General features: G+C 45.8%; 1 protein-coding gene across 1 annotated transcript in view; it reads right to left on the bottom strand.

Annotated features, from left to right (window-relative positions):
* The window catches only part of LOC122945451 (bifunctional apoptosis regulator-like), a 68,132-nt gene extending 49,574 nt beyond the window's left edge, over positions 1 to 18,558 (bottom strand). The window contains exons 1-5 of the mRNA XM_044304520.1: positions 18,305 to 18,558; positions 8,749 to 8,953; positions 5,321 to 5,490; positions 3,683 to 3,827; positions 2,880 to 3,050 (exon numbers count right to left, since the gene is read on the bottom strand). Of these exons, the coding sequence (XP_044160455.1) occupies positions 2,880 to 3,050; positions 3,683 to 3,827; positions 5,321 to 5,490; positions 8,749 to 8,953; positions 18,305 to 18,558 (945 nt within the window). The remainder of the gene's footprint in view (positions 1 to 2,879; positions 3,051 to 3,682; positions 3,828 to 5,320; positions 5,491 to 8,748; positions 8,954 to 18,304) is intronic.
* Between the last annotated feature and the right edge of the window lie 2,737 nt (positions 18,559 to 21,295).

Here is a 21,295-nt window from a genome sequence, read left to right as displayed (position 1 = left end):
GGCTCCAGTCCGACTCAGATGCCAGCAAGGTGGAGGTGGAGTACTGGTTTGGGCTGGTATCATCAAAGATGAGCTTGTGGGGCCTTTTTGGGTTGAGGATGGAGTCAAGCTCAACTCCCAGTCCTACTGCCAGTTTCTGGAAGACACCTTCTTCAAGCAGTGGTACAGGAAGAAGTCTGCATCCTTCAAGAAAAACATGATTTTCATGCAGGACAATGCTCCATCACACGCGTCCAAGTACTCCACAGCGTGGCTGGCAAGAAAGGGTATAAAAGAAGAAAAACTAATGACATGGCCTCCTTGTTCACCTGATCTGAACCCCATTGAGAACCTGTGGTCCACCATCAAATGTGAGATTTACAAGGAGGGAAAACAGTACACCTCTCTGAACAGTGTCTCGGAGGCTGTGGTTGCTGCTGCATGCAATATTGATGGTGAACAGATCAAAACACTGACAGAATCCATGGATGGCAGGCTTTTGAGTGTCCTTGCAAAGAAAGGTGGCTATATTGGTCACTGATTTGTTTTTGTTTTGTTTTTGAATGTCAGAAATGTATATTTGTGAATGTTGAGATGTTATATTGGTTTCACTGGTGAAAATAAATAATTGAAATGGGTATATATTTGTTTTTTGTTAAGTTGCCTAATAATTATGCACAGTAATAGTCACCTGCACACACAGATATCCCCCTAAAAATAGCTAAAACTAAAAACAAACTAAAAACTACTTCAAAAAATATTCACCTTTTATATTAATGAGTTTTTTGGGTTCATTGAGAACGAACATGGTTGTTGTTCAATAATAAAATTAATCCTCAAAAATACAACTTGCCTAATAATTCTGCACTCCCTGTAGAGTCGCTGATGAGCAGCTTTTTTCACCTGTCTAGTGAATAAACTATTCACCAGCAGCAGCTAGACCTGGAGCAGGACCTGAACCAGCAGGTGTTGGCATTCTTGGACAGCACCCTGCCATCCCACATTGAAGATCCACTGGACTACTGGGCAGCCAAACTGGATTTGTGACCGCAACTGGCGAGTTTGCCCTGGAAAGCTGTCCTGCCCAGCCAGTAGTGTGGCATCAGAGCAGGTGTTTAGTGCGGCGGGGGCCATAGTTACCCAAAGAAGAACTTGCCTGTCCACCCAAAGTGTGTATAGACTGACGTTTGTCAAGATAAATCAGGCGTGGATTAGCCAGGATTTCCACCCACCAATGCCTGATGCATCAGACTAGATCATCCATGGTGTCACACCAACACATTGACAAGAGACCGGTTTCTTCCTGCCTCAGCTACTATGTTGATGCTGCCACCTGCCTGATGCCACACATCTAATACCAAGTGCTCCTTCTTTCACCCACCATCTTCAGCTGGTACTGGTATTTCCACCCACCTCCCCACTTGATGCTGCTGCCACCTCCACACTATGTCACCTTGCCACTCTGTGGTCTCCTGATGCTGCTGCCACCTCCACACTATGTCACCTTGCCACTCTGTGGTCTCCTAATGCTGCTGCCACCTCCACATTATGTCACCTTGCCATTCTGTGGTCTCCTGATGCTGCTCCTACCTCAACACTATGTCACCTTGCCTCTCTGTGGCCTCCTCCTGATGCTGCTGCTGCCGCCACCTCCACACTATGTCATTGTGCCACTCTGTGACCTCCTGATGCTGCTTCCATCTCCACACTGTCATTGTGCCACCCTGTGGCCTCCTCCTGATGCTGCTGCTGCCGTCACCTCCACACTCTGTTGTTGTGCTACTCTGTGGTAGCCTCCTGATGCTGTTGCCACCTCCACACTGTCATTGTGCCACCCTGTCATAAGGCCACTGTTTGGACTTCTCAAGCTGTTCCCACCCTCCCCACTTCATGACTGGGCCTCTATTTTGCATTTCGGCCTGGCTTACATCATCATTTATTTGACCCTTCTTCTGATCTGTCAGAAAGAAGGAAAAATTAGACGCACAACAGATCCTGTCTATGTAACAGCTGTAAGGCCTGCATGACATGGTCCATATTTTGCATCAGAATTAGCTTATGATTTGGTAGCCAAAAGCAGGAGTGGGTACAAAACACAGAAGACATGCAAATTTTCCTGTGTCATCTCTGTTTTGGATACACTCCTGTTTTTTTTGGGCTTTAGCAATACTGATGGATTACTGACCAAATGCTGACCGAGTGAAGGCGGATGCTCCACAGACAGGATCCGTTTTTTGGGGAAAATTGTGCTGATGGATCAGAGGAAGGGCAAAATAATCAGTGACGTCAACACAAACTTACTGCTGACACCCTCTCCACTCTGTCAGGAGGGCTCTACTTGTATAAGCGTTTAATATAACAGGTTCTGTAGACATCTATGTGGAATCAGCTACAGACAGTGTAAAAGGAGTGCACTTCTTTTTGACGCTAACATTAACCTGTAAGGCTGAGTTCACACTTGAGTTATTTGGTCAGTTTTGGCCACGTAACTGCCCAAATAAGTGAATTGTGCAGTGATTCTAAGAGCAACACCTGTCATCTGCATGTCATACTGACTCAAAGTATTGTTTCACTACCACAGCAGACTCCCTATGCATGTTACTGCAAGGCACAGTGTTCTACACCACTATAAAGGCTCTCTGCAGCCAGGAAATAGCCGTTTTTTAATGCGATTCGCCACAAATAAATTCAGATCAAATATTTTTGGGAAATTTGGCGAACCGGCTGAATCGAATTTTTAAAAAATTCGCTCATCTCTACTCAACAGCATAGAATACAACACTGGCATCTAAAAGTGTCTAGACAAAGAGTGGCGTTACTGAAACCAATAAGAAAACTGAGTATAGTAAATAAGGTAAAAAAAATCTTTAAAACGGTATTAAAAATCTGTGAAAACTTACTATGAATTTGGTTATATTGTCTTCTTCATCCCCCTCCTGCAGAGGACATGCGGAGTGGATGAACGGTAAAAAGGTCTCTGTATAATCAAACAAATACATGTATAAGATGCTGAGCCGCGGCAAGCTGTCCAGGGCATAAAACAGGGAAAGGCATTTTCCGGGGTTTACCGCCTAAGAGAAGTAGAAAGAAGAAAGTTTACATTTACCAGAAGCCCCTAAAGAAGCATTCACTTTCCACAAAATATATCTGAAACAAAATAAAAGACACAATGTGATGCTGCAGGGGTAATGGCTGCCCCCTCCCCCAGCTACAAAAGCTGATTTCAATTTCATGCATTAATGGTTTCCTCGGATTCCCTTAGATTAAGAGTGGGAAATTATTTTTTAAAGTATATCAAGACCTCTTCCCTTAATCTACATCCTCTCCCATCCCTTGGTAGGACATGATGGACATATGATGTTTTTCAACCGTATGAAAAGTTCTAAGAAAAGTTCTTTGGTTAGGGACCTTGCCATGTGAACCCAACAAGACACTGAATGTTGATGAGCATGCAGTTCTGCTGCAGTCAATAGCAAATGCTGTAGAAAAACTTGTGGCACCTTCATGCTAGTGATCATGTAGCCCCCCAGCGATGGCATTTTCTGGCAAGTTTCAGCGACAGGCACGTAAATAAATCTTAGTGTGGTCCAGGAACCATTTGTCTTATACCAATCACAGAACACAACAGGCAACATCATCACATATAGGTGAAGAACCTTCACTTGTACCAATGTAACCATATGACGGTGGACAAATGCTTTACCCTATATTCCCACAAATTCTGAGGTGGCTTCTCCCCAAGCGTCTTCACTTTCTCTAGCTCCATGATGATGACTTTCCTGTGACTGGTGCTCTCTATACTGTATGGCTCTTTTGAAAACTCATCCTCAGCCAGTACCAGCAGTAGCCTGTTCATAGAAGTAGACGTCAGCAGTTCATAAAAGCTAAAAAAAATAGCTCCCAAAAAGTTAAAGCAATGATAACACAAGTGCACAAATGTAGGGTTCCTTATCCAGGCAAAACATCTTTTCTTCTTCTGTCATTGTAGTAAATAGCAGGATGACAAGACAAGTGTGACAGATGTAAATGATCAGATCTGTTGGCATCATGGGCGTAACTACCACAATGGCAGACCATGCGACTGCTATGAGACCAGGGCAAGAGGGGGCCCATTTGGGATCATCCTCTCTTCTACTGGGGGTAAAAACTTGGTCAGGACTTCACCCTCTAAAGGAACAACTTTTAGCAAATGAGGCAGTGGAAAAAATGGCCCAAGTGTCATTGAAAGGGGTTTAGGCAAAAACCCTTCTGTCCTGTGCGTGTGGGGGCTGTTTTGATCCTTGCTATGTACGCCACTGGTTGGCATGACCGCGTTTAAGCGTATGTTCACACAGTGGAATGTTCAAGTGCCAAAATCCAAATGGAAATCCATGAGATAGCTCACATGCTTCTGGATTTTTACCTTGATAAATAACTTCAGTTGCTGCAGAAACCTAAGTGAGTGGCCGCATGTGGATTGCAAACATTGACTGGACCTGAATCTGCGTGCGGATTCGCTCCAAACTGTAAATCTGCAGCAAATTTTTCAGATGCAAATATCCACTGTGTGCACAAAACCTAAGGGTACGGCCAGCAATGCACATGGTCATTTTTCTGCATGCAGGTTTGGAAGCCAAAACCAGGAGCAGATCATAAAAGGAGAGAAAGTATAAAGGACAGATATGACTTCTTTTTTTAATTCACTGCTGGTTTTGACGTCCAAAATTCCATGCAGAAACCTGAGTGTACGGCAGTAGCCTTAGAGAGTCTGTCACTGGATCTGAAGGAAAATAATCCAACAGTTGTAATAGCGCTGCCAATGCATAGAACCACAAAATAGCGGGCCGTGTATGCTAAATTACTCTTAGCCACGCCAATGAATGGGGGATGGATAATTAAAGGGAACCTGTCACCGGGATTTTGTGTATAGAGCTGAGGACATGGGTTGCTAGATGGCCGCTAGCACATCCGCAATACCCAGTCCCCATAGCTCTGTGTGCTTTTATTGTGTAAAAAAAAAAGATTTGATACATATGCAAACTAAGCTGAGATGAGTCCTGTCCCTGACTCATCTCACGTACAGGACTCATCTCAGGTTAATTTGCATTTGTATCAAATTGTTTTTTTTTACACAATAAAGCACACAGAGCTATGGGGACTGGGTATTGCGGATGTGCTAGCGGCCATCTAGCAGCCCATGTCCTCAGCTCTATACACAAAATCCCGGTGACAGGTTTCCTTTAACAAGCAGCATGCACTTGCTTTTGTAAGAGCATCTAAGAGATGAGCACCAAGATACTAGACACTTGCCATATTGCTAGTAGATGCATTCATTTCCAATAATCTATACCAATATTCTCACCTTCCATTTACCCTTCCAGATAAAAATCTGTCTTTGTAATGAGACGTCCATGGACCCAACTGTTCAAGCCAAATGACTACCTCTTCAGGGGTCCATTCAGACACTGGTTTGTGGACCAAGAGGTCATGTTCACGTGCTTGAGTGATCCGATAACACACCAGTAACACAACCTGGGAAACAATCCATTACAAACCATTAACAAAAAACAGAATAACGCTTCCTTTTCAAGATTGGATTGGTTTTGATTCACAAAATGTGGCGCTGCAATATTCCTTCTATATGGCACATTGGGTTTATAGTGTTATACACATAAGAGACAACCCCTTTGAAAAAGCTAATGACTGATCAGCACCCTGGAAAGTGCAATACTACATAGTGTCCATACTGATGAGCTTTCATGTATACAGGTCCTTCTAAAAAAATTAGCATATTGTGATAAAGTTCATTATTTTCTGTAATGTACTGATAAACATTAGACTTTCATATATTTTAGATTCATTACACACAACTGAAGCAGTTCAAGCCTTTTATTGTTTTAATATTGATGATTTTGGCATACAGCTCATGAAAACCCAAAATTCCTATCTAAAAAAATTAGCATATCATGAAAAGGTTCTCTAAACGAGCTATTAACCTAATCATCTGAATCAACTAATTAACTCTAAACACCTGCAAAAGATTCCTGAGGCTTTTAAAAACTCCCAGCCTGGTTCATTACTCAAAACCGCAATCATGGGTAAGACTGCCGACCTGACTGCTGTCCAGAAGGCCATCATTGACACCCTCAAGCAAGAGGGTAAGACACAGAAAGAAATTTCTGAACGAATAGGCTGTTCCCAGAGTGCTGTATCAAGGCACCTCAGTGGGAAGTCTGTGGGAAGGAAAAAGTGTGGCAGAAAACGCTGCACAACGAGAAGAGGTGACCGGACCCTGAGGAAGATTGTGGAGAAGGACCGATACCAGACCTTGGGGACCTGCGGAAGCAGTGGACTGAGTCTGGAGTAGAAACATCCAGAGCCACCGTGTACAGGCGTGTGCGGGAAATGGGCTACAGGTGCCGCATTCCCCAGGTCAAGCCACTTTTGAACCAGAAACAGCGGCAGAAGCGCCTGACCTGGGCTACAGAGAAGCAGCACTGGACTGTTGCTCAGTGGTCCAAAGTACTTTTTTCGGATGAAAGCAAATTTTGCATGTCATTCGGAAATCAAGGTGCCAGAGTCTGGAGGAAGACTGGGGAGAGGGAAATGCCAAAATGCCTGAAGTCCAGTGTCAAGTACCCACAGTCAGTGATGGTCTGGGGTGCCATGTCAGCTGCTGGTGTTGGTTCACTGTGTTTTATCAAGGGCAGGGTCAATGCAGCTAGCTATCAGGAGATTTTGGAGCACTTCATGCTTCCATCTGCTGAAAAGCTTTATTGAGATGAAGATTTCATTTTTCAGCACGACCTGGCACCTGCTCACACTGCCAAAACCACTGGTAAATGGTTTACTGACCATGGTATTACTGTGCTCAATTGGCCTGCCAACTCTCCTGACCTGAACCCCATAGAGAATCTGTGGGATATTGGGAAGAGAAAGTTGAGAGACGCAAGACCCAACACTCTGGATGAGCTTAAGGCCGCTATGGAAGCATCCTGGGCCTCCATAACACCTCAGCAGTGCCACAGGCTGATTGCCTCCATGCCACGCCGCATTGAAGCAGTCATTTCTGCAAAAGGATTCCCGACCAAGTATTGAGTGCAGAACTGAACATAATTATTTGAAGGTTGACTTTTTTTGTATTAAAAACACTTTTCTTTTATTGGTCGGATGAAATATGCTAATTTTTTTAGATAGGAAATTTGGGTTTTCATGAGCTGTATGCCAAAATCATCAATATTAAAACAATAAAAGGCTTGAACTACTTCAGTTGGTGTGTAATGAATCTAAAATATATGAAAGTCTAATGTTTATCAGTACATTACAGAAAATAATGAACTTTATCACAATATGCTAATTTTTGTAGAAGGACCTGTATTATAACTCTGTGTCCACCAGGATAGGAGCCAGTCTTAGGCTACTTTCACACTAGCGTTCGGAGACGGATCCGCTCCTATAATGCAGACGATGGGCTCCGTTCAGAACGGATCCGTCTGCATTATAACTTAGAAAAATTTCTAAGTGTGAAAGTAGCCTGAGCGGATCCGTTCAGACTTTACATTGAAAGTCAATGGGGGACGGATCCGCTTCTTCCCCATTGACTTCCATTATAAGTCTGGACGGATCCTCTCGCCTCCGCACGGCCAGGCAGACACCCGGACGCTAATTGCAGCGTTCAGGTGTCCGCTCACTGAGCGGAGCGGAGGCTGAGCGCTGGCAGACGGATGCATTCTCAGTGGATCCGCCTCCACTGAGAATGCATTAGGGCCAGACGGCTGCGTTCAGGGCCGCTCGTGAGCCCCTTCAAACGGAGCTCACGAGCGGACACCTGAACGCAGGTGTGAAAGTAGCCTTACAGAGCGGTTCTCTGTTCTGGTTCGTAAAGAGAAGTGATAACATAGTCCTCTTCATCATTGTATAGGCACATGAACAGATGGTGTTCTGCCTCCAGTAGGAGGAGATTCATTTCAATTCAAGTCTATTTCATTTCTAGTTCATTCTGCTGCACTTTCTGTCTTCCTGTAGTTATTAGTTAGGTAACAGCACCATCTAGCGGTGGTAAAAATGTATTGCACCTTGTTTTCTTGTTAATAAAGATTACTGCTTTGTGAGAGGTGTTAGGCATGGTGGGTAGTGCAAGGCATTCTGGGAAGGAGAAGCTCAGTCTCCAGTCTACATACAGACTACAGGGCATCAGCAGAGCTGTTCCATGCAGTTCTTCTTAAATTCCACCATCTTTGTGCAAGTATAGCTGGTGAGTGACATCTACCTTTGTTTCAGGGACAGTATGTTATACAGAGCTGTTCTAGTAGTTGAAGTGTCACTGAGGGAGTTATTTATGTTAGCTAGCCATGCAATCTATGTATATGGCAGCCATTTTGGACATTTTGCTCAGTGTTATGCAAATGTTATAATATATGCTGTTCTATGCCTTCTGCATGATACATGTTATGCCTTATACAAGCCATTTGTATTCTTATAGTTTTACCAGAATTGATCAATCACATTAAATACTCCTATTTTGCCAATAAACAAGTTAGACTACAGAAAACAGTCCTCTTATATTGAAAACTACAACTCCCACAATGCCCTGCTGTAGGCTGATAGCTGTAGGCTGTTCGGGTATGCTGGGAGTTGTAGTTATGCAACAGCTGGAGGGCCGTAGGTTGAGCATGCCTGGTTTATGCTGAATGTCAGACTGCACACTGTGTGAACGTGTATGAAGACAGAGCAGATGGGATGTATGTAAAGACATTACAAATGACTGTGTTATACAGGAGGGTCACTTACTGTTACTCCCTTTAATACAGCCAGCAACCCTGAGAAGTCACCTCTGCCCCTCTGGTCGTTAGCCTGCCTGCCCCAGGAAGACAACCGACTCTGTAAAATCCCATGCATATTGAAGGCCTGCAAGGCTTTGGTAATATCAACTTTCTGCTTAAGGTCCTCATATTTTTCTTTTATGGTATCAGGAAACAGTTTTTCAATGACGTTCCTGAAAAACAAAATATCAACCAAGAGGTCATTATAAGATACACAAAGAAAACGTAACATTATGCATTACTGCGGTCACTAAATAATCTGGTATTAGCTAAAATAAACCTCTGGGAGCCCTTTCAAATATTTCTCATGTAAGTACTATCTCACTGAGATTTGCTGGATGCCATGTAATATTTTATCATTTGTTTTAATTGTTCCTTTAGCATTGGACTCCAACTATGTACATTTTAGAATGTTAAAAACAACCTTCTGGTCGCAGTCCTGCTTGTCCAGCCCTGCACTTGGATTAGCCAGAAATGCACATGTAAGTAGTTTTGGCCAATCTAAGGGTAGAAGGAAGGGTCTTGGACTACCAAGTACAAAGTGAGTACTTCACAGTAGTTATGCCCACATTGTGCCCCTTCACAGTAGTAATGCCCCCAATATACCCCTTCACAGTAGTCATGCTCACAATGTGCCCTCCTCACAGTAGTTATGCCAACATTGTTCCCCCTTTACAGAAGTAATCCCCTCACTGTGGCCCCTTCATAGTAGTAATGCCCTATCTGTGCCTCTTCACAGTAGTTATGCCTTTGTTGTGTCCCCTTCACAGTAGTTATACCCTCTGTGCTCCTTCACAGTAGTTATGCCCTCTGTGCCCTTTAACAGTAGTTAGGCCCTCTGTGCCCCTTCACAGTTGTTATGCCCTCTGTGCCCCTTCACAGTAGTTAGGCCCTCTGTGCCCCTTCACAGTAGTTATGCCCTCTGTGCCCCTTCACAATAGTTATGCCCTCTGTGCCCCCTCACAGTAGTTATGCCCTCTGTGCCCCCTCACAGTAGTAATGCCCTCTGTGCCCCCTCACAGTAGTAATGCCCTCTGTGCCCCTTCACGGTAATAATGCCCTCTGTGCCCCTTCACAGTAGTTATGCCCTCTGTGCCCCTTCACAATAGTTATGCCCTCTGTGCCCCCTCACAGTAGTTATGCCCTCTGTGCCCCCTCACAGTAGTAATGCCCTCTGTGCCCCCTCACAGTAGTAATGCCCTCTGTGCCCCTTCACGGTAATAATGCCCTCTGTGCCCCTTCACGGTAGTAATGCCCTCTGTTCCACCTTCACGGTAGTAATGCCCTCTGTGCCCCTTCACGGTAGTAATGCCCTCTGTGCCCCTTCACGGTAGTAATGCCCTCTGTGCCCCTTCACAGTAGTAATGCCCTCCGTGCCCCTTCACAGTAGTAATTCCCTCTGTGCCCCTTCACAGTAGTAATGCCTTCTGTGCCCCTTCACAGAAGTAATGCCCTCTGTGCCCCCTCACAGTAGTAATGCCCTCTGTGCCCCCTCACAGTAGTAATGCCCTCTGTGCCCCTTCACGGTAATAATGCCCTCTGTGCCCCTTCACGGTAGTAATGCCCTCTGTGCCCCTTCACGGTAGTAATGCCCTCTGTGCCCCTTCACGGTAGTAATGCCCTCTGTGCCCCTTCACAGTAGTAATGCCCTCTGTGCCCCTTCACAGTAGTAATGCCCTCCGTGCCCCTTCACAGTAGTAATTCCCTCTGTGCCCCTTCACAGTAGTAATGCCTTCTGTGCCCCTTCACAGAAGTAATGCCCTCTGTGCCCCTTTACAGTAGTAATGCCCTCTGTGCCCCTTCACAGCAGTAATGCCCTCTGTGCCCCTTCACAGTAGTAATGCTCTCTGTGCCCCTTCACAGTAGTAATGCCCTCTGTGCCCCTTCACAGTAGTAATGCTCTCTGTGCCCCTTCACAGTAGTAATGCTCTCTGTGCCCCTTCACAGCAGTAATGCCCTCTGTGCCCCTTCACAGCAGTAATGCCCTCTGTTCCCCTTCACAGCAGTAATGCCCTCTGTGCCCCTTCAAAGCAGTAATGCCCTCTGTGCCCCTTTACAGCAGTAAAGCCCTCTGTGCCCCCTCACAGTAGTAATGCCCTCTGTGCCCCCTCACAGTAGTAATGCCCTCTGTGCCCCTTCACGGTAATAATGCCCTCTGTGCCCCTTCACGGTAGTAATGCCCTCTGTGCCCCTTCACGGTAGTAATGCCCTCTGTGCCCCTTCACGGTAGTAATGCCCTCTGTGTCCCTTCACGGTAGTAATGCCCTCTGTGCCCCTTCACGGTAGTAATGCCCTCTGTGCCCCTTCACGGTAGTAATGCCCTCTGTGCCCCTTCACAGTAGTAATTCCCTCCGTGCCACTTCACAGTAGTAATTCCCTCTGTGCCCCTTCACAGTAGTAATGCCTTCTGTGCCCCTTCACAGAAGTAATGCCCTCTGTGCCCCTTCACAGAAGTAATGCCCTCTGTGCCCCCTCACAGTTGTAATGCCCTCTGTGCCCCCTCACAGTAGTAATGCCCTCTGTGCCCCTTCACGGTAATAATGCCCTCTGTGCCCCTTCACGGTAGTAATGCCCTCTGTGCCCCTTCACGGTAGTAATGCCCTCTGTGCCCCTTCACGGTAGTAATGCCCTCTGTGCCCCTTCACGGTAGTAATGCCCTCTGTGCCCCTTCACGGTAGTAATGCCCTCTGTGCCCCTTCACGGTAGTAATGCCCTCCGTGCCCCTTCACAGTAGTAATTCCCTCCGTGCCACTTCACAGTAGTAATTCCCTCTGTGCCCCTTCACAGTAGTAATGCCTTCTGTGCCCCTTCACAGAAGTAATGCCCTCTGTGCCCCTTTACAGTAGTAATGCCCTCTGTGCCCCTTCACAGCAGTAATGCCCTCTGTGCCCCTTCACAGTAGTAATGCCCTCTGTGCCCCTTCACAGTAGTAATGCCCTCTGTGCCCCTTCACAGTAGTAATGCCCTCTGTGCCCCTTCACAGCAGTAATGCCCTCTGTGCCCCTTCACAGCAGTAATGCCCTCTGTGCCCCTTCACAGCAGTAATGCCCTCTGTGCCCCTTCACAGCAGTAATGCCCTCTGTGCCCCTTCACAGCAGTAATGCCCTCTGTGCCCCTTCACAGCAGTAATGCCCTCTGTGCCCCTTCACAGCAGTAATGCCCTCTGTGCCCCTTTACAGCAGTAAAGCCCTCACTGGGACCCCTTTACAGCAGTAATGCCCTCACTGTGACCCCTTTACAGCAGTAATGCTCTCACTAGGACCCCTTTACAGTAGTAATGCTGTAAAAAACAAAAACACACCAGAATTGCTGTTTTTTGTTCATTTACAAACAAAGAATGGAATAAAAAGTGATCAAAAATTGTTACGTACCCCAAAATGGTAAAAAATAAAATAAAATATTAGGGGAAATTCATTATCCCTCCTATGCCTGTATTTCACATATAAATGTCATGCATAAAAGGACAGGCCAGACCTGTGTTGCAAGCCTGGGGGGAGACCTGCATGACTGGATTTGGAAGGAGTGGGGAGAAAATGGCAGGCAAGGGGTTAAGGGCCGCGCTAGGAGGAGAGTAGTTGGTGGGGGAGAAGGCTATTAAAAGGGAGGACAAAGGGCAGGAAAGGGGCCATTTTAGTGGGCACAGTAAAGGGATCAGTCGTTCTCCCCTTATTTAAAAAACAAAACAAAAAAAGTTACAGTGTGCTGTGTGTCCCAAAGCCTACTCACCATGTCCGAGGTGGAGGCGATGCTGGCGCAGCTCTGGATGGCTGAAGGCTCAGGTCCAGGGATTGCTGGCAGGGTCGGTTGGTGCTGCTGCTGAAGTGCCTCCAGGAAAATGGCTGCGGAGGACCAGGCCTCCAGTGCGCCTAAGCCCAGAGGTGACCCCGAGGGTCCGGCACAGAGTGAGGAGAACCTCCAGGGATCTTCCAATTCGTGGTGCTGTGGGGCAGGCTAGTTCCAGGCAGGCACACGCCAGGAGGAATCCGGCAGCACGGCAGGACCCAGGCGTTGGGAATGGATCCCCTTTTTCTTCAGTGGAGGTGGGCGGTAGGGGAGCAGGACCAGGTGTGGCAGGACCTCTGGGCAGTGGTTCTGACGCCTAGCGAGGGGGAGAGCAGCAGGAGTAGCGTGGCTAAGATGGAGGCTCAGCGTCTGCCGCACAGGGCTGGCTCACTGTCTTCTGGAGCTTTGTGAAACTGCACGTCCAGGTTACAAGAGGAGAAGACATCTCTGCAGAGGAGTTCCTGAGCATCCTAGGACAGGGGGGCGACTGCACGCAACACCCTCAAGCTCGTGTTCCGGCTGGCGGAGTCACAGCATCTGTGCAGCCAGGTGAGTTGCAAGGGGGTAACCTCTTGGAGGTAGCAAAGGGGACCTCTGGGTTGGGCTGACCTGGGGCAGCAGCTGGTTGGGGTTAGGGGAGCTTTGGGCTGGGTTACGGGAGTTGGTGCGGGGCGAGGTGCATGTGTCAGGCCTTGCGTCAGGTTTGAGAAGGTCTGAAAGATTATCTGCACATTAGTTATCTGACAGCCTCTTTTGTTTTCACTTTGTCTGTGTGTTGCTGGTATGTCCACACCCCCTGTTCAGGGGTGGATCATGTGACCTTCACCTCCCCCTATTTAGTCTGACTTTACCCATCACTTCTTTCTCCGGATAGCTTCATTTGGTTTTTGGAAGAGCTGGAGTGTGGTTTTTGGTGAAGTCCTGTTCGTCCATCATCCATCAACCTCAGAAGTTAAGTGTCTTTTTCCCTTCCTTCTTGTTGTCTTTTGGTGTTCTCCCCTACAACATCCGTGACAGTATGTTTGCTTTGAAGGGCCCCTACTCCCTTTGGAGCATTTTTAGTTGGATAGGGAACGGAAAGAGGATAAGAAAAAGGAGGATGAGGATAAGCGTCTGATTCCGTGTACGTTCTCAAATTTGTTGCAGGCCTTTGTGATCCTGGCCAATGTTATAGGGGAAAAGGCGCCGGAGAATTGTTCTGCACTTTTTTGCTATTTTGACGCTATTGGGGAAGCGTATCGGGTTTATGGGGGCTTGCTTGTTTGCATTATGACGAACAGTTTTGTCAGTGCAAGGCGGTGCGTCCTAGTATCAGGTTGGATCACAAGGATATAGCGCTGTGGTTGCGGGTGACGGCTCCAGTTAGGGCAGGTCAGTCCTTTCATGGGGGGGCCAGGTGTTCAGGACAGTCGGAGTGCTTGGTGGCGGTTCAGAAGGGTTTGTGCTTCCTCTTTAATGAGGGCACATGCAATATCCAATATGGGGACAAGTGCAAGTTTAGTGCTCATCTTGCGGGGGGAATCATGGTCTGGCACTATCCAATCAGTGCCGACCATTGCAGACTCTGCAGGGACAGAGAAAGCTAAGAAGGGGATGTTCAGACTATGGCTGAAACAATTACTCGATTTAATCAAGTAATTAGACACAATAAAATTCTCGATGCAAATTTTTTGCATCGAGGATTCGTTTGTGTCATGTGACCACGGAACGGGAGTGAAGCGCGCACTATGACCCGACGCTGTGTGACGTCAGTGCGCAGAGAAGATGGAGGAGCTGTTGAGCGGCGCCCCTACAGGAAAGGTAATTATTGTCGCTGGGGACATGACTAGGAGGGGGAGATGGTGGCACTGGGGATCAGTTGGTGGCGCAAGCTGGTGGCACTGGGGGGAATTTGGTGACACTGTAGGGCAGTTGGGGGTGCAAGCTGGTGGCACATGGGGGGGAAAGCTTGTAGCACTGGGGGGCAGTTGGTGGCACTGTAGGGCAGTTGGGGGGCAAGCTGGTGGTACTAGGGGGCAAGCTGGTGGCACTCTACGGTTGTTGGGGCGCAAGCTGGAGGCACTGAGTGGGCAAGCTGGAGGTACTGAGGGGGCAGCTGATGGCACTAAGGGGGCAGCTGATGGCACAGGATGAGGAAGAGCTGGGGAACTGAGCTGAGCTGATGGTATTGGGGGCGAACTGATGCACTTGGCCTGATCGCACAGGGTGGAAGGGTGTTGGGGACTGATGGCAGGGGGTCTGATGAGTTTTTATAAAGGAAAACGGTCTATTAATTCATATTTTCTTATTAGATTACTTGATTAATCATAAAAAATAATCGATAGAATACTCTATTTCTAAAATAATCGTTTACTGCAGCCCTAGCTCATACACAGTTGTCAATTTGTTCATAATTTTTCAAAATGAATAACAGAGAACAGAATTGCTGCGTCACAGGGAAATTATTAAAACAAAAAAAAACATTTCAGGACACATGACAGCAACTCCATAAAACCAGGAAACCTTTCGAAAAGAAGTAATCCGGCCAAAACTGATCTCTCTCTCGTCAGGAGAGGATGCTGGTGAAGTCTGTAAGACTAGGTCCAAACAATCAGCTGATAGTATAAAGGTACAGTCACACATACATTTCTCATGCACCCGTTGCTAATGTCTGCGATTGGTGATGTCATAGTCAAATGTGACCTGGGCATCTGAGAGCTGAAAACCTGGAAGAACTGTGCATCTGGGCCTGAATTGGCTTCCCCGAGCAGCTATTGGGGAGCCATTCATTTGTTGAGAAAGACCTGAGCCTGCCGGAGACTCGGGCCTTTCACGGGTATATTCAATCCAATGTAGGCCTGCAGGTGGCAGCACTACATTGGAATATACTGAATTTTATATTTAGCAATATATTAAATCCTATTGCTAAATAGATTTGGTAGTCTGACAATTGCATGTTAGGCCCTTATGGGGCCTCCCTAGTGTCACCCGTAATTTTGGGGGGCATTATAGGAGTTGGATAACCCCTTTAAAGCAGTTATCTTGGAATGTATATTGACCTATCTTCTGGATAGGTGAGCACCTCCATTTTGTGCCCATCTCTATGCGCTCTATCACAAAGGATATTATTTGATGTTGCGGTCTGTCTCATTTTTTATATAGCTCAACATATGTACACTGGAGATGAATCATTAGCTGATGCTCTGTGAACTGTACAGAGGTTATTGTGCAGGGAGGGGTAGTTGAAAAGCTGTGACCATCAACTATTGTGAATGGTGCGTCCTGTGTTATCTATATAGAGATCAGAGCGAAAAGATTTCAGAGTTTCTTTTTTATACAGACAATGACAAGGAAAACTATCAAAGTTATAAAAAATATATTAACTAATAAAAATGTAAGTAATTTACTGATGACACACTGTCTTCAGGTGGATGCTCTCTCTACATATTAACATTTGGTCAGATGCTGAGTTTCTTGCAGAGTGTTGTTATATCAATATACAATCCAGTTTGTCCTACAAAACCCATTGATACAATCATACATTCCACTAACAGCTCAGCATTAAAGGTGTTATTTAAAAAATAAGAACTTACCACCTATCTGCAGTACTAGGGATAACCAGTTAAGACACCCTACACACATGGGCACGAATTGACCAATCGTAGTCATTTGGACCTGCACATCGCAGTGTGAACTGTAGACATTATTGCAAGAATACAGTCACCAGCCAGAGATTCTAGAGCAGTGGTTCTCAACCTTTCTAAAGCGTGACCCCTTAATACAGTTCCTCATCTTGTGGTGACCCCCAACCATTACATTTTTTTCCTTGCTACGTCATAACTAATTTTGCTACTGTTATGAATTGTAATGTAAATATCTGATATGCAGGATGTATTTTTATTGCTACAAATCGAACATAATTAAAGCAAAGTAATTAATCACAAAGACAAAATGTTGGGTACCCCTCAAATAAATAAATCAGTGGTGCTTCAAGTCCCCCCCCAAATAAATAAATCAGAAGTGCTCAGGGTCCCCCAAATAAATAAATCAGCGGTGCTTCAGGTTTCCCCCAAATAAATAAATCAATGGTGCTCAGGGTCCCCCAAATAAATAAATCAGAAGTGCTCAGGGTCCCCCAAATAAATAAATCAGCGGTGCTTCATGTCCCCCCAAATAAATTAAGCCTTGCTCAGCCAAATAATTAAAATAAAATTAGCCAGGCTCAGCCAGGCTCAAATAAATCATTGGTGGCAGTGGTGCTCAGCGGCGGTGTCATTAACGAAAAAACTCGGACCTCAGCAGACAGGCTGGACTTACCCGTCCAGACGTCAGGCTCCTAACTTCCTAGGACATCACTTCCTGTGCGCGAGGATAAGGGGCCGCTGCCGTTGTGCGGGCGACCCACAATAGGAAGCCTCAGGCGACCCCCCGGAAAGGGCCGATCGACCCCCAAAGGGGTCGCGACCCCTAGGTTGAGAACCACTGTTCTAGAGAGAGAGACTTTAGCAATATAGTGTATAAAGAGGGCCAAAAGCCATACATTGCTATCTGTGGAAGGAGTTGCACTATGTACAGATGAGACTGTATTTCCTTGTTGTTGGATATACTACAACTCCCATTTTTCACTACAGTAAGGACACGCATTTATTCTGTTTAAAGCTGGGCTGGTTTATTGACTCGTACATCGCCATACACTGGCCATTGCATACTCTACACACCCTGCCTTGCCGCCATACAAACACTTAACATCAAGGGTACCCCAATCTACCATCCTGCAGGAACCTGTCACGGCCTATGGTGTGTTTTGTGACAATTTCCTTCACTTGGTTGCCCGTGGCAACATGTGGTGTTGTGTGCATGTGGTGGCAGTGTCTCAGCCCTATGGCTGATCCCCAGGACATGATTGCCACGCATGCCGTTGCCCGCGGCAACAGGTGAAGTGTGGGTTTATGTGTGTACTTCCCCTTTAAGTGGCCGTCTTCCCTTGCCTTGTGTTGGAAGGGTTAATTCCCTTCTGTGTGTGTGAACACTGGGTGTGTCTGTTGGGTGTGGCTACTTGGGCCTATAAAGCCTCAGTGAATATCTCTAGTCTGAGGGGTACTTCAGCCATGGCTAGCTGGAGCAGCCGCCTGTGTAATTCCATCTGCTAGTGGGGGCCACCCTTGTGGTCATAAGTTCACATATGGTGTTTAGAAGATGTTTGTTTGGTCTCCTTGTTATTGCAGCATATGGTTTCCTGGGTTCCCGTCTGATGTCTGTGGTGTGCTGTGTCCTTTGTGTTGTTCTGGACAGCAGCTTGTACTTGGGTTCCAGGTTGTGTGTCTGTGGCAGGTAAGTGTGGTATTAGTCTCACTTACCTGTCATTGCCATATGTCTGTTCATGTTCCCCTTTCTATGTAGCTTGGCCAGTGAGACTCCTGTTCCTCCGTTTCTAGGAGGAACAGGTCGTCTTACCCTGCTCCTAGTCCAGGGCCACCCTGAGGGCTAGCAGGAATATCAGGTTCCAGAGTTGAGCCCTCCTACCATCAGGGTTGGCTCATACGGATAGGAGACAGGGTCAGAATTAGGGATGTGTAGGAGGTGACCTGATTCCTGTCCTGGCCTGGCATTGACCATCCGCCTTCTGATACCGCACGGCTGAGGGTTTTCCCCATCCTCAGCCGTGACAGAACCCCAGCAACCAGGAGCATCCCGAGAAACAAAGGGTGTGCCTCTTCTCACTGCATCAGCCCTAGGGAGCAACAGCCCCCACCTCTACTTACCTAAGAAGTATGTTCACTTTGGGAAACTCTTCGCACTTGTTACAACATAGGGGACACTCGGTCTTCTTAGAAGACAACCACCACTGGGCGAGGCAATGTCTGCAGAAGCTGTGACCACAGTTCAGGGTGGTGGGGTTCACCAATATATCATAGCAACAACTGCAGGAAAATTCACTAGCAGATATGTTTCGGTCTATTCTTACTCCCGAGCTCCCCTCCCAGTCGTCAATGTCTAACTTGACGTCCTCCTCCATGGCTGCCGTGCTCAGGTTGTCAAATATGGAATGCGGGTCTTGAAAACGACGTGTCATTATAAGTCCTGCAAAACAGCAGACATGAATTGTCATAACTATGATTGGGAACATTTCTTCACTAAGTATTTAATGTAAGAGAAAAAAAAGGTACAGTTTTCCAGTAGCCATGGTTTGTCAAACCCTGCATTACCTATTGTAACTGAAGAGAAACATTAGGCTACATGCACACTATAAGCAACAGTGAAAAAAATGCACTGTCATGGCCATTTATCAACCATTTGTGCCTCCATTTTCTGGCCATCTGTCAGTTTTTAATGGCCGTTTTGCATCTGTTTTTTATGGCCGTCTGAGAGTGAGCTACTGAAAAGGAGGACATCCCTGCGTCCATCCAGACCCTGCGGTGGACAGAGGACAGGGAGTCAGAAAACAGGGCTGTCCGGCCTAAAAGCAGCCACCCTACACGTGGCGTATTTTGGTGCAAAAAATCTTCAAAGAATTTGCAGAAAAAGTTACCTGTGGATTTTCATGCTGTGGTTTTCATCCTATGTACTGCACAGAGTTAAATGCTGTAGTGGACATAGCAATATATGGCATACAGCATTCATGTGAACAGTTGAACAATTACACTGCAACGCCAAAACAAGATGGCATTATGACTAGGGATGATGAACCCATGGAAGTTCAGGTTCCGAACTTGACCCCAGGCCCAAACCCCATTAAAGTCAATAGGGACCTGAACTTCACTTTTGAATTTTTCGTTATCACATGGTTCTATCTGAAAACAATGCCATTCTTAAGACGGAATGCAAAAGGAATACCTGGTTTCCGTTATGCAGGAGTCCTGTTCTGCATAACGGAAACCAGGACAGATCCGTTATGCTCCCGTAGACTTCAATTGAACAATTGCAAAATGGAATGCCTCTAAAGGTCTCCCTTTTCATTCCGTCTTAAGAATGCCATTATTTTCTGATATAAACATGTTATAACGAAAAAAAACAAAAACACCCAAACATCGAACCCAGATTTTAGTGAAAAAGTCCGGGTTTGGGTCCGGGTCCCTGAACTCGCAAAGTTTGCTCATCCCTTATTATGTGGGCTAAAACTTTACAGCTATTCCTCACTGTTGGACCCATAAAGATTTCTTCACATACTGCTGTTGACACTTGCATCAGAACCTGCGTTTGACAACCACGCTGTGGCGTACTAAAAGGGGGGGGGTCCGCCCTGTGCCGACTCTCAGAGGGGGTGCCAGAAGCAATGAGCGCTTCCATCAATACAGATGGAAGCGCTCATTGCTGGAGCGCTGGGAGCTGCGGTCCTGTCACTTACCGCTCAGCTTCCAGCGCTTCTCCCCTCCTTCAGGCCGGCAGTGCACAGAATGGTGAAGTGAGTGTGGTGTATTTCACCTGTCTTTTACGTTTTTAAAGTACTTTTTATTGCTTCTATGTATGCTACTATATACCGGATAATAGAACCGGACGGTAGATAGCTTTACCATATGGATACCGAATACTGATTATCCTACTATTTATTGGTAAGGGGCACTTATTGACATAAGATTTTACCATAGAGATAATATAGCCCCTTACTCAATCGTATACATTTTTACACCTCCACTCCCTAATTTTAATACATTTCTTATACCAATCCATGATTCCTTATAGGCACTATCTGGTAGCAGTTTGGCGCCATTAGGTGATTTTTTTCCTACATTTCCTCTATTCACCAGGTTCGTCCCAGTTATGCCAACATCTTTATGGCACAGTGAGAAATGGAAGTCATCCGACCAAGGCTGGGGGGGAGCCTGGTGCTATAGCGTCGGTACATAGACGATAATATATTATATGGCAAGACACAGGAGAATCTACAGAGTTTCCTAAAAGAAATGAATGATAATGATAAAAACTTGAATTTCACCATGAACATAAGTCGCACCCACGTGGAATTCTTAGATCTGACAGTGAAAATTTGTGGGCAAAAACTGATATGCAATACATATCAGAAACCAGTCATGAATAATAACTACATCTTATATTCTAGCTGCCATCTTTCTAGATGGTTAATTAAAATTCCGACTAGTCAATTCAAATGACTCTAACAAAATTGCACAGAAACTGATCAATTTGAAAAAGAAGCCAATGACCTAAGACAACAATTTATAGCTAAAGACCATCCAAGAGAAATAGTGGATGCCTGATTAAACAAAGTAAGAACAATTAATAGGAGCGCTTTTTTTATTTATTATTTCTAATAACGAGATAGAGAATGAGACCAAAATAGATGACAAGATCCGTTTAATATTGCCATTTAATTCCCAATATAAGACCACAGAAAAGATCATTAGGAAACACTGGCACCATCTATTGGGAGACAAACTGATAAGGCCTCTATTATCTAACAAGCCCTGTGATCACATACACTAGAGTTCCCAACTTAGGCCTACAAGTAGCTCCCTCAATCAAAAGTTATCTATTACAATGTCCATGTCATAAAAAGTATATAGGAAGGACTAAGAGACCCTTTAAGAAAAGGGTAGCCAAACACATTTCGAACATTACAAAAGGCTATGAACAACACTCAGTCTCAAAACACTTCAAGGACCACCACAATCAAGATCCATCAGCACATATGTGGCCTTTGAGAAAATCAGGAGACACTGGAGAGGGGGGAACCATATAGCAAACATGTCGAATTGAATCTAAAAGAATCTTCAAATTTGATACTATAATCCCTAAAG

Source organism: Bufo gargarizans, chromosome 8 (genome assembly GCF_014858855.1).
Source record: "Bufo gargarizans isolate SCDJY-AF-19 chromosome 8, ASM1485885v1, whole genome shotgun sequence".
NCBI classification, from domain to species: domain Eukaryota; kingdom Metazoa; phylum Chordata; class Amphibia; order Anura; family Bufonidae; genus Bufo; species Bufo gargarizans.
Note: the sequence above shows the minus strand (reverse complement) of the source record. Positions and strands in the feature narration are given on the sequence as shown.